This window comes from Hypanus sabinus, chromosome 21 (assembly GCF_030144855.1).
Source record: "Hypanus sabinus isolate sHypSab1 chromosome 21, sHypSab1.hap1, whole genome shotgun sequence".
Classification (NCBI taxonomy): domain Eukaryota; kingdom Metazoa; phylum Chordata; class Chondrichthyes; order Myliobatiformes; family Dasyatidae; genus Hypanus; species Hypanus sabinus.
The window spans coordinates 38,607,334-38,620,140 of NC_082726.1; the positions used below are offsets into that span (position 1 = coordinate 38,607,334).

The window sequence follows — 12,807 nt, forward strand, 5'->3', positions numbered from 1 at the left end:
GAAGTTTTAAACAAAAGAGTTTGAAATCCAGTTATAGTTTAGGGTGATCAGCACATTTTTCTGTAGGTTGCCCTGGTCTTCCCTCCTCACTTTGCGAAATTTTCAAATTTAATTTTGTGGAACTTCTTAGCCTTTAGAAATTACCAATTACATGTGAAACAGGAAAGTTTGCAGGCTTGACACAGTGAAATGGCATTGTTGTTTAGTTGAGACAGGTTGTGATTGGTGCCTATAGGTAGACAGTAGAGAGTCAGACTGACCCATTCTGCACCACACTGTGGCTTAAGATACAGCTTGGATTCCTGACAAAAGTTCCAACATTAGAAGTTAAAGAGATTGGAGTTTCTACTCTAAGCTATGAAATTCCAGAGCCGAAGCTAATTTGTAGCAGTTGTAGGAATTACAGCATGACTGGCCTTAGAAAGTGCCGGCTTCAACTGCGTACATTTGATTCTAAGATTAGCCCGAGTGTAGATTTAAAAAAAGATCAATTAAATGAAGTCCAAGTTTAAATGAAAAAAAAAACAAGAGGGCTTTATATGAATAGAACTCTCAGTAAATTTATTGCAGAATTAGTAAGAAACATAATGCCAGAATTGCTCTGGTTTTCTTAAGCAATGCATAAAATAAATCACGTGCCAAGCAAAGACAAATAATCAGAGAAGCTCCTTGAGGGACATGTTTCAAATGTACTGAAGTCACTACACTCGCCACGGCGTAACAACACCAAACAAAAAACTTAATAATAAATTCTCACCAGAATCTCTTGTATAGTAACTGCCGACTTTGCAATAGTAATGTTAGAACTGCTCATTCTCAGAGACTGTTGTGCAGCTTTAACTGCAGTAAAAGTTTCAGGTGGAATGGGGACAAAAGTAATACTGCTACTTTGACTGCCTGCAAACAAATCATGAACACTAGGAAAAATGCTGTATTTCCACCAAGACTATAATGACCATAATACACACATTTTAAAGATATGCAGCAAAATCGCATAAAACTGTGCAGCTCTGACTTCACACGGTGTATCCATAAGTCATCTCTCATAGCCAAATAAAAGGGGTAGCTAAAAGGAAAGCATGGACCAAGTTGTCCTTAAACCACGCTTGTGATTAAGCAGAAGAGAGACATTTGTAGAACCTGAAAACTAGCCAACTGCACATTATCTTAGAAGTGAGGGTACACGTAATACCTAGAAGTAAAAATAAATTTTAATAGGAGCAACATTTTCAGGATACTGAATAAGGTTGTTGAATAACATCCTGACAAAATGCAATTTCATATCAATTTCACTTTTAATTTCTCAAGTACTTTGAACATACACTGCAGATTATTAAATGCAAGCTCTGGGCAGTGGGCACATACTTATGCATTACTGAAAACATGTTTGTGGATATTTTACTTTTGAATATCACATATGGCCAGAAAGCATTTTGTATTTGTCATTGAAGTTAGAATGTTAACAAATCCAGACAAAATGTATAAAATTTAATACCTTCATAGAAGATTGTCTAAATAAATTTTCAGCATTTCCCCTCAAATGTTTCATTAGTTTTTATTTTTTGGATATTAAAATTAGTAACATATTTCAGGGCTTAGTTAATTTTACATTGCCTGTAATATATCAGATATAGGTTAATTTAAAAGATCTATTTTGCAATTAATGTTCTCTTTACAATTTACAAAAAGTTGGCAGATAATCACAATTTTTGATTATCATAAAATCAATAGCCTTTCTCTTTTCAAAAAATTATGTCAATGCTTTAATTGCTGGGATTTAAGATTAAAAAGCAACATGCTTCTGGCAGCTGCCCTACAATTATTTAACTGCTTTCGCTCTTTAAAAAAAAAGCACAGACATTTTTTTGCTACCAGGAATACAAATATTAAATAAGTGAAAAGACGAATAAAGATTTGAACTGACAAACAATACACCAAGATCAGGAATATAGTATAATCTACATTTAAATAGACTGCCATTGCTGGTATTATTATTAATTTACATATAAGAGCACAGAAGATCTTAGGTACCTCAATCTGTCCTGTTACTTTCAGATTAAAGGAATATTGTGGAATAGCAAATACTGCTTTATCTGATGATAGATGCATTTGTGTGTTGTAAACAGAATACATGGGTTTTCTGTGTTCTATACATATTGACATTTGGTGTTAACCCCAAATACACTTTGCTACTCAACACCATAAAACAGCATGTTGATCTTTGCAGGCGGAAAGGGGACAGAACTGGTATCAAGTTCTTAATTTGAAAGAGACACAATGCAGCTTTTATTCATGATGTAGCAATACCGCATGCTGTATTTAGCAGTTCATGTTTTATATCTTTGTGCATCTATCTGCAGGCACAGGTCTCCACTGACATGTTAGGGTACACCTTTAACACCACATTTTTGTTCTCATCAAAGAAGAGAACGCTCAAAGCATTCATTTTGTCGGGTACACAGCAGGGCTCCGGAATTCCGGGGATAATCCCAACAGCCTTGACAATGCTCTGGATCGTTGCATGATTGGATGGGCGAACCACCTGTGACAAAATAAATTCATCAATTACTCAAAGTCCCTGTTCGCAGTAGCTAGACTGATTTATGTCTCAAGTTTGTGGATTCACATTCATAATCCTCTTTTGCAACAGACTGCCCAGATAGAATTAATCTTATTAATCAGTGCTAGATAGAAATGTTCAGAATATTGCATTTTGACTAATTCTATGCATCCCAGTATGTTCAATAAACAGTTATAACTGGGATGTGCCTCCTAAGAATTACTGGAACCACACATTTAACCGTTTAAATCTGAGTTATTATACAGTCATAAAATAAAATGACTAATACCAAAGTTCATTTTAGAATTTTTCCAGAAATCAGTTTTGGGCAATGTGACTGAGGTATTCAATTTACAAATTTCACTCATGAAAGCCTATAACTCATAATCTTTGTTCCCTGCACTTGTTTAGTTATTAAAAAATAGATTAGGTCTGTTAGTTAAAGAAGGCATTAATAAATTAATGTACATCAGTACATCACATTGATGACAGAAGGCAGGTACATCAGCAGCTAATTAGCAATCGACAGATGTAAAAAATAAATTATATTCTTATTGAGGGCAATTATTGCTTTCAGAAATTATGGAATATTTTGTATGAAATTATATTTTACTGCATTATAGCCATGCTGAGGGAAGGACAATGCTAATTTTGTTTACTGATTTACCTATAAAACATTTTGAAAGAAAATAGAATCCTTAGATACTAGAACATTTAATGTTCTAGCGAACTAAATCTGTCTTATGCATATTTACATCTGAGTAAAAAAGAAAGAATGTGCTTGTCACAAAATGACTAAGATCCTTGAATTCTTTAACGAGGGCAGTTTTTAAAACAATGCATATTCACATTTCCACTGAAGCAATTATGGATGATGAAAATACTTCTGCATTATTATGTGAGTTTTATTTTATATAATTTGATTGATATATACATTGACTGGCCTTATTCTTCCTTTGTAATTCTGTGTTTGTTATGCATCTGTGTTCATTCCCATGAAACAATGTAGACAACCGTGTCCAATCAAGGCAATGGGCGGCCTCAATATTTAATTTGCAGCTTCGCAAAATAAAAGAGTTTTGTCTGCAGCAAGAAGACTACATCCTTCCACTCTTTCATCAGGCCTGAAATTAAATCCTTTGTCTATTATTTTTATAATACCTATGGTGCTATTCCTCTGTATTTTGCTGGATGCTGAACTTTGCTTGCAAATACTGAAGGCACACTCTCAGCGATTCAGGAACAGCTTCTTGACCTATTTTAATCTATTTAATATACATAATTGATTTACTTGTTTATTTATTATTACTTTATCATTATTATTTTTTTATCTCTGCTAAATTATGTATTGCATTGAACTACTGCTGCTAAGTTAACAAATTTCACATCACATGCCGCTGATAATAAACCTGATTCTGATATTTGTAGAAGATTGTCCCTTTGGATGTAGCATCACTGGTAATGTAGGTGTTCATTGCTTATCCCCTGTTGTGTTAAGAAGTTGGTAGTGAACCAACTGCCTTTTTAAATCTCTTATTCGGAGCAGTTTGAGAAGTTGCTTGCTAGGTCACAATAAAGGGTTGTTAAGAGCCACCCTTATTATTCTGAGGACATAGTTACTGTTAGACCAATTTGGGCAACGATGGCAGGTTTCCTCCTTAGAAAGAACTTTCTCACTGAGAGCTTCTCAGCCTACGTGTTGGGAGTTTGTACAACACCAAAGCTTCCTCACAGATATGGTGTTAAATCACCATAAGAACCTGGAGGTTTCTTGTAAAGGGAATTTCTGCAAATACCGAATAAGTTATTGTACTTTCTAATGACAGGCATTATTACTTTTATTTGGCTTTTTGTACCATATTCTGATTAATGCAAAAGTTTCTAATTGTCACTAAATGAGAGATCATAAATATTATATGCCTTTAACCATAACATTGACACATGAACAGAATTAGGGTATTCAGCCAATTATGTCTACTCCACCATTTAACCATGCCTGATTTATTTTCCCTCTCAACCCCATTCTCCTGCCTTCTCCCAGGGCAGCTTAAATACTGCTGTAAATGGTATAAGACAAATTCAAACTTGGTTCTTGTCTCACCTACTCTTGTAAGAAGGGCCACATACATGAATGTAAATCTGATTACTTCTGGAAGGGCTGTCAAGCATGCACAAATTACAATTCTCACTGCCTTTTCCAAAAGCTCCCTTCTAGAAAATGTAGTAGTACAATTGAAACAAAAACTTCACATCATCTTAAAAGTTTCTTCTCCCAGTTAATCTGATTCTAGTCAGCTCCCCTCCCACCCCTCTATCTATTACCTCAACTCTTTAAACCAATTTTTATAATGCTGTTTACATTGCAAGTACTGTACATGCTGCTATTTATGTATTTATGCACATTTTATTCCATATCTCTAGCTCTAACATTATTTTTATAATTGTTTATTCTTTTTAAACTGTTGAATGTTGTTTTTGTTGTATGTCATGCTAACAGACCACAGCAAATTCCTAATACAGTACATGCAAGTGTATCTGAATAAAGTTAATCCTTGTTTACATACACATGTGCATATACATATGCCATTAATGGATAGTGTGAGGTGGCGGGAGGTTATTAGCATTACCCCTTCTGCCATTATGGCCCACTCTTAATTATGTATGTTCTACATGATGTTTGGAATGAGCCCTGCTACGGTGGGTTTTATATTCTCAACCTGGCACAAATGTTGTTAATTATAGTTTCCATCAGCATGCCACATTGTCCATGCTGAGTACAATTATTTACTAATTGCTTTTCCTTAATTATTTACAGCTGCCTTTTCCTTGCAGCCTCCGAGACCCACCAACAAAATGTTATGATGGTGTGAAGTCATTGAAATATTCATTTACTTGGATTAATTAGGGGCAGACTTCTCTTGAATACCCGGATAAACAGCACAGGACATCCCTGTGTTAAGTTGTAACAGAAGTAATAATTACAAGGCGGCTCCTAATGCAATGTGTGTAGTTGATAAAGGAGGAAAGCAGGCAACGCAGTCTGTACGGGCTTCCTTTGCGATTCTGTTTCAGTACAGAGAACAGAGACCAAATACATGACAGTTCACTACAAGTGGCATCTCGGTTCCATCGTACTTCTCTGCCCACGATACTGAGTAACAAACAACCCTCAAGAGGACTCTGAAACACACAGTTTATAGGAAACATTCTTCGCGTTTTTCTTTGCAATGTTTTTAAATAGCCTTTAGTGATCCAGGGAGCCCACTGCTCAGCCTGTGGAGAGGTGGGCTGCACTGAGTATTATTCTCCATGGACAGTGGTACAATCTCCCTTGTCTTCCAGTTAATTCTCCAAAGAGTTCTCTGACCTCAGGGATACTCTTTATGGAGCTGGCATGACCTCTTTTATTACCTGGCGAGAGCACACTCTGACATCAACCATCAAGAAAAATGGAGCATCAAAAAAGACCATATCTACCTGACCTCTGTGACAGGAAGCCAGCAGATTCCTGCACCAATGAAGAGACAAGCTGTTAAATTATATTGTCCTAGAATTACTGGTACACAGACCAACGTGCATATCGTCATATGGAAGAAAATGAAAATTATAGTTTTCCTTTAAATGATTCACTCAAATAGGGACTCCTCCTCACCACACTCCCTAACGAATATGAAAGTGAGGAAAATGTATATTCAGCTGTTTCCGAGTTATGAAACGTTCATTTAGATTATACATGGACTTTCCTCCTTAATTTACAGTGGGAAGTCTCCACAGATATTTCTTAAAATTGGAGCTCAAAGGTAGAAAAGGGAGCCGAGAGTATAATATAAAGACTTCAGTGTTTTTCTTAGACTGTTAGGAGTCCGCATCTCATTAGGCATGGCGCGATCTTTTAAAGAAGTACGTAATTTCCTTAGAATTTCAGTTTAAATACATGTCAAAATAACTTTAAAAGTGTAGAAATATGTGTACGGAGGTTATCCATCTCGTTCTGTGTTATTTGGCACGGTAAAATCACTGGGTCATTATGACGACCTAAAGAAAAGAACAGTGAGGGTTGTGTGGATGATACCCTCGAATTAACCTTTTCGAGGTTATGAAGCACTCAGGGTGGTTAAGCAGAAGTTAATTAGAACCAGACTGCCTGCAACCCCCCGAAAGTTTCGCGCATAACTCAACCCGGATCTAGTTATCTTACCTTGGGCATTGGGAATACACAGGCCCCCGCGCAATAAAAGGCGTCGAATGACTTGGGGGATATAATCCATTCGCTCCAGCCAATATCGGCAAAATCTACTTTCAGGTACCTCCGAGAACAAGTCCTCGGCTCGTTCCACTGCCGTCTCCTCGCCTTCCGCATGGTCTTCTCGTCAAAGCTTAAGACTTGCGACCTGACCAGTTGCTCGCCGTGATTAGGGTCCTTTCTCCTCCTGTCCTTGCGAGGCACCTTGGGTTTGAGGGGGCGGTAGGTATCGCCCCAGAGATGGTGCTTATTATAATGGCGGTACTCGACCTCGGGGAGCTCGTTGTTCTCGAGGGAGGGGGAGGAGAAGTAGGTTTCTCTTCTTACTCGAGAGTCCCGGGAGGCGTTAGGAGACTGTGTCGACTCTTCCTCGCTGGGCGGGAACGGCCCGTAGCGTTGCAGACTGAGCCCCACACTGTTGGGCTCGGAAATGGCCAAATCGTTTGCATAAACCAAGATGTAGGGTAGATTGCTGGATGGGGTTGGGTTGGGAATTTTGTCTGCAGAGTCCATTTGGGCGGTGACTATTAATCCGTCTGCTCTTCTAGCTTCCTTTACAACGTGAGTAATGTCGTTCAGGCACCAAGTACCCCGGCGGTGGGGCGTGACGCTCAGGTTCCCCAGTAATTTCCCAAAAGGTGAGGTAGGGGAGCGGCTTCTGAAGGTCAAGTGGACCGGGTGCGCCTTGTAAGGATGGAGGAAGGGGCACGGGGAGTCTTTGGAGCGTTTGCAAAATATGGGTCTGTTTCTCCAACGTTTCTGCGTGAAAATGTGAAAAGTCGCCGCCAAAATCAACTCGGAATCTTGGATGGAGGACAGATTGAAATGGTAGAGAATTTTATGATCAATGATCTCTGCGGAAAGAAGAACGTTGACCAGATTAGCACACAAAATATCTGGAGAAACTGCTTGCGTTGCCTTAATTCATAACTAAAGATCATCTAATTCTGGAAACAAAATGCCTCGAATGCTATGCGCTTGGACATATGACAATTTAAGGAAAGCGGGTGTGATTCACTCTGAAAAAGAACCTTAAAGTAATTCTGCAGGACATTTAATTAAAATATGATTCTACACAGTAAACCTTCCACCTCATATCATACAGAAGGCGAGGCATTTAAACGTGATGTTCAATTTTGTGAATATTAATATAAGTGTGTGGCTTTTCCGACTATCAGACCTAATATTCAACCAGGCGAGGGTATAATTCAGTTACATTTTAGAATATGACCTTGCTTTGACATCGAGTGGGTTCCACGGAACATTTTTTTTCACGGTACGGTAGTTTCCAGGACTACCGAATTAGCACCAGAGGAATGGAATGATTTAAACCAAATACACTAAAACACGTATGAATTGAAGTCAGAATTTCCAACACTACGTCCATTATTTTCGCTTTGGGGATTTTTATTGCATCGAAATAGCTGTGTAAATATCTTGCTGTTATCTGCATTTGTACGTAACTGAAAACATTCATTTACATTGTCACTCAATAAACAATGGTTCACATTTCATCTGCTGTGTCTCCTCCGTTTTTACTTGCTTGGCACCTTTCATTCCTGCTTTATGGGTCCTTAACAAAATATTTGAGATAAAAAATACTTTATGGGCAATCTATTTAAATGACTGCGAACTCGTAAAACAAGCTGCAATAGTTAAATGAAAGGAGTATTGTTTTCGAGCTTAGTGAGGGCACGGCTTTAGCTGACGAGTCTTTCAGACCTCTGGGCATTAACTTTTGTATTCTAGCTCAGGCGAACGATTGGGCAGTGATAGTTTCTTGCGATCTAATTGCAGAAACGTAACAGATCCGAGCACTTTCCCCAGTATTAGTAGGAGCAAGATTTAATACAATGGAAATGGTTTTATTTCGGTAGAGATGGGCAGACCCTAGCGTTGGGCTGTTGGGTGACAGTTCCCCACATCTCCACTCTCTCTCTTCCACTATTAAAGGAAAACACAGCGAGACCATTTTCCTGCCAGGAAATAATCCGAAAGGTAGGCGGCGCGTGATAAAAGTCTGGCGAAATTTTAGGGGTGTTTTAAACTGAAATTGGTTTTCGGGGGCCAGTAAGGTGCGAAGAGACCGGGGAACACAGTGAGAAGGCGGAGAGACGTGGAGGGCCGTGCAGATGGCGCTGTGCTGGTCCTGTACACTGGGTGCCAGTCGCTACATTTAACGCTCGCATCTACACACGCAAATCACATCAAGATACCCTAACCTGCACTTTATTGGTTCACTAGGATCCTTTCAACCGCTTTCACCAACAACACTCAACGCTCGAACTGCCCTTTAATTTGACCATGTACAGTGGGCATCTCTCATGTTAACCCAAACCGCGTCTATTAAAAGCCAAAGCAACCACAATGATTAGGGGATAGTTTCACCCCTGATGGACTGATGAATTTCTCCTTACCCTCGGTCGCTTTAAAGCTGCGGACAGTGTTACCGTCTCTCGGCCGGTTGCCCTCACGGTTGTACTTGTCATACAGTTTGAACATATGCACAGCCACCATGTCCTGGCTGGCTCGTCCCAGCGCCGAGATGTGACTGGGGTGAGACGGATGCAACTTGGAGGCGCCGAGCGAAGTATCTCCTGCGCCCTCACTTCTCGCGCGGACACTGGCGAAGGCGAGAGAGGCGAGCACCTGGAACAGGAAGCCGCGCTCCGGCCAGAGACAAGGCATGGTGCTGAACACAGCTCCCTCCACCTCCGGCTTGGGCGATGCTGCCGCCGTTTGTTTTTTCACGCCGCCTCTCGTATCTGAGAGAATGAAGGGGTCAGGATCGGGCACTGGAGCTGCAATCGACTTATTGCAACGTTACTGCTCGTGCCCTGTGATGCCAGTTGAGAGGAGTCGCAGACGGAGAGAGAGAGAGAGAGAGAGAGGGGGGGACAGTGAGAAAGAGAGATTTCGTGCTGATACTCGGTGAAGCTACTATCTCCTTCTTAACGCCTGTTGTCACTGGGGTTGTAACTCCCGATACTTCTTGATGCCGTCTGGAAATGTGAAACTTTTCTCCCCCCAAAAAACTTTTTTAGGTTAAGATATCGGTGACGAAATTCATCCTCAAGCCAATCAGAGGAAAGGACCTCCTTAAGGCAGCCAATGGGTAGGCAGGTGCGCGAGGTTCCTGGAGAGGATGTCCCCCTTAACTCGCGCAGTGAGATGGAGTCTTTAGAGACGAGCGGTCCCTTTAAATCTCCAGGGGAGAAAGCCTGCCGACCCGAAGGATTAAGGAGACGAAAACTTCCTTACATCGTCGCAATTTACATGGCCGAACATGGCTTTATGAAAAATACATAGTTATTAAGTAGGGAGCTTCCTCGAAAATGCATCTGTTTAATTTTGTGCCATCAAAGAGGGCATAGGGGTACAGGAAACAACTTCCCGTAAACAAGTACATTCTTATCAAGGTGTCAACTTCGCTTTAAGATAGCAAAGGAAAATTTCCATCTGAAATTGAACGTTGCTCGGTTGTCAAAACATACGACAGCGGCCATAGCGCAACATCTCCGCTTCTCGCATCGGTAGCACTTCCAGCTTGTATACGAAGGCACCATACCGGCTTGCATTTTCATAGTCTGACTTTGCCACAATATTTTAATCTCTGGGTGATCAGGATACTGAGCATAGATTTTGCCCGACAGAGATACGTGACAATGCGTGACAAGGATGAGTAACGTTTCATCCAATTGTTTTTAGTGTTTTTCAGACAGTAGGATTGTCTATGAGGCTTCGAACAGCTAATCCGACAATATAGCCAAAGGCTTGGTAGCAAAATTGATGGAAAATTAGCAATGTCGTGGATAAAAGAACTTTAATTTCTTTGATTTCTATGTTGGGCAAAATTATCATCCCTGGATTTGTGGCGTTAATACAATGAGCTGTTCAAACTTGTAATAGTGTTAAAGATGCCCCAAAGATCTATCCAAATAGTTTTAAGTTTCAGAACTTAATCCCCGAGTCAGATTCTCTGCGCGCACTCAGCCTACAGCTCCTACATCTGGCGCCTATCTACCATCTCCTGCTCATGGTTTTGTTTGCCTTGGCTATATTCTTGCTTCCCTGGCTAATTGCTATTTTAATCCAATCTCTTAAAGATTCACTTCCCCGGAGGGATAACGTTTTGAAGCCAAAACCTTTGTGATGCGCGGACAGAATTGGCAAAACGCATGGAATCCTGAAACCATCACCCATTTCTGCCTGATATGTAGATTTGCATCAGCTGGCCTATCACCTCAGTTGAGGTGTACCTGAATTAATCTTCCAGTAGGACTTCAACTTCCCCATTTAATTGAAATACATGAAATTGATAAAATCCTCCATTTAGGTATTTGGGTCTTCGGTAGGATGGCGAATGCGAATGTCAATAGTATTCGTTTTGGGTACGGAAGTTTTAAATGATCAGGCTCCTGAACTAGCGACACTGGCCTCAACACTGAAGACATTCCATAACTTATAGACTCACTTTCAAGGACTCTACAACTCTTATTCTCAGATTTAGATCTATTTATCCATCTAACTATTGATCTCTCTCTCTCTCTCTCGCTCTTTCTCTCTCTCTCTCTCTCTTTCTCTCTCTCTCTCTCTCTCTCTCTCTCTCTCTCTCTCCCCCCCCATCTTTCTTTTTAACTATTTTTGCGTTTGTACAATATGTTTTCTTTTGCACATTGGTTATCAATCATTGTGTGTAGCTCTTCAGTGATTATATTGTACTTCTTTGTTCTACTTTGAATGCCCGCAAGTAAACGAATCTCAGGGTAGTATATAGTGACATGTAGTGTAGTACCTTAATCATAAACTTACTTTGAACTTTGAAGATTTAGTGGGTAACTTTACTTATGATTTCAGAGTCCTTGCTTGGTGGGCAACTGGCTGCAGGCATCCAACCAAAGATTCCTCTGGGGTTTCATCTCAAATCTAGGTCAGAAGTTCAGAGAACAAACCACACCCAAACTGGTGACACAAGAGTCTGTAGATGCTGGAATCCACAGCAATAAGTACCTGTTGGATGAACTCAGCGAGTTGCACAGCATCTGTGTGAGGAAAGGAATTGCTGGCCTTTCAGGTCAAAGTCCTTACAACACGCAGAAAATGCTGGTTTCGAAGGGTTTCGGCTCAAAATGTCGACTGTACTCTTTTCCTAGGTGCTGCCTGGTCTGCTGAGTTCCTCCAGCAGTTAGTGTGAGTTGCTTGGATTTCCAGCATCTGCAGATTTTCTCTTGTTTGAGGTTGAAATCCCTCATTGGGGCTGAGGGTGAGATGGTCAGTACAAAGAAGAGAAGAAGAGCCACCAGCCCCTTCTGGTTCTATTCACCTACTTCACATACAGGTCCACCCCTCCTACTCACCATCCAGTTCTAACTGCCGTTAACCTCTCCTCCATTCTCACCTCCTTTACTTATTAGAATTGAGCACTGGTAGTAGTTTGTGTTCCTACTTATCTCTCTCCAGCAGCTGCGTCCAGCCTTCAGTTTCCTCTCTCCTCATTCAGCATTGTTTCCTCTGCATTTTATTCCTCTCTCTTTGTCCACCTCCATCTATCATTCACCTGTCATTATCTTTTAACCCCAGACACAATCACCTCCCCTATCTGTCTATTGTCAAACACCCTTCCTCAGTCCACCTCAAACTCCCACCTCACCAGTCTCCTTCTCCCCTTTATACCGACTATCTCACTTCTCCACTCTCAGACCAGATGCAGGGTTTCAGCCTGAAACATTGACAATTCCTTTCCTCCTGAGCCGCTGAGTTCTTTCATTAAATTATGTGTTACACCTGAGTTGGTACTGGATTGTAACGTGGTAGCAAAACATTAGAAAATTAAACACTTTCTGATGCTTGGATTTGTGCAGTCTGTGGAGGTAAAGGCTTTAGAACATTTCTTAAAATACTTGTTCTATTGGAATTCTGTGGATCATTTTACTATTTCACTTTGTTTTATGTCTTGAAAAGACATAGGCCTGAAATATAAACTCTGCTTTTCTCTGTGTGGTTG

General features: G+C 40.3%; 1 protein-coding gene across 1 annotated transcript; it reads right to left on the reverse strand.

The window, feature by feature from the left end:
- Positions 1–876: 876 nt before the first annotated feature.
- On the reverse strand, positions 877–9,716 carry LOC132379229 (growth/differentiation factor 10-like). The gene is made up of 3 exons (XM_059946938.1): positions 9,221–9,716; positions 6,759–7,657; positions 877–2,542 (listed from the first exon to the last, which is right to left on the reverse strand). Exons 1-3 carry the CDS (start codon positions 9,489–9,491, stop codon positions 2,351–2,353), a joined length of 1,362 nt encoding a protein of 453 aa, XP_059802921.1. The 5' UTR covers positions 9,492–9,716; the 3' UTR covers positions 877–2,350.
- Positions 9,717–12,807: the final 3,091 nt, after the last annotated feature.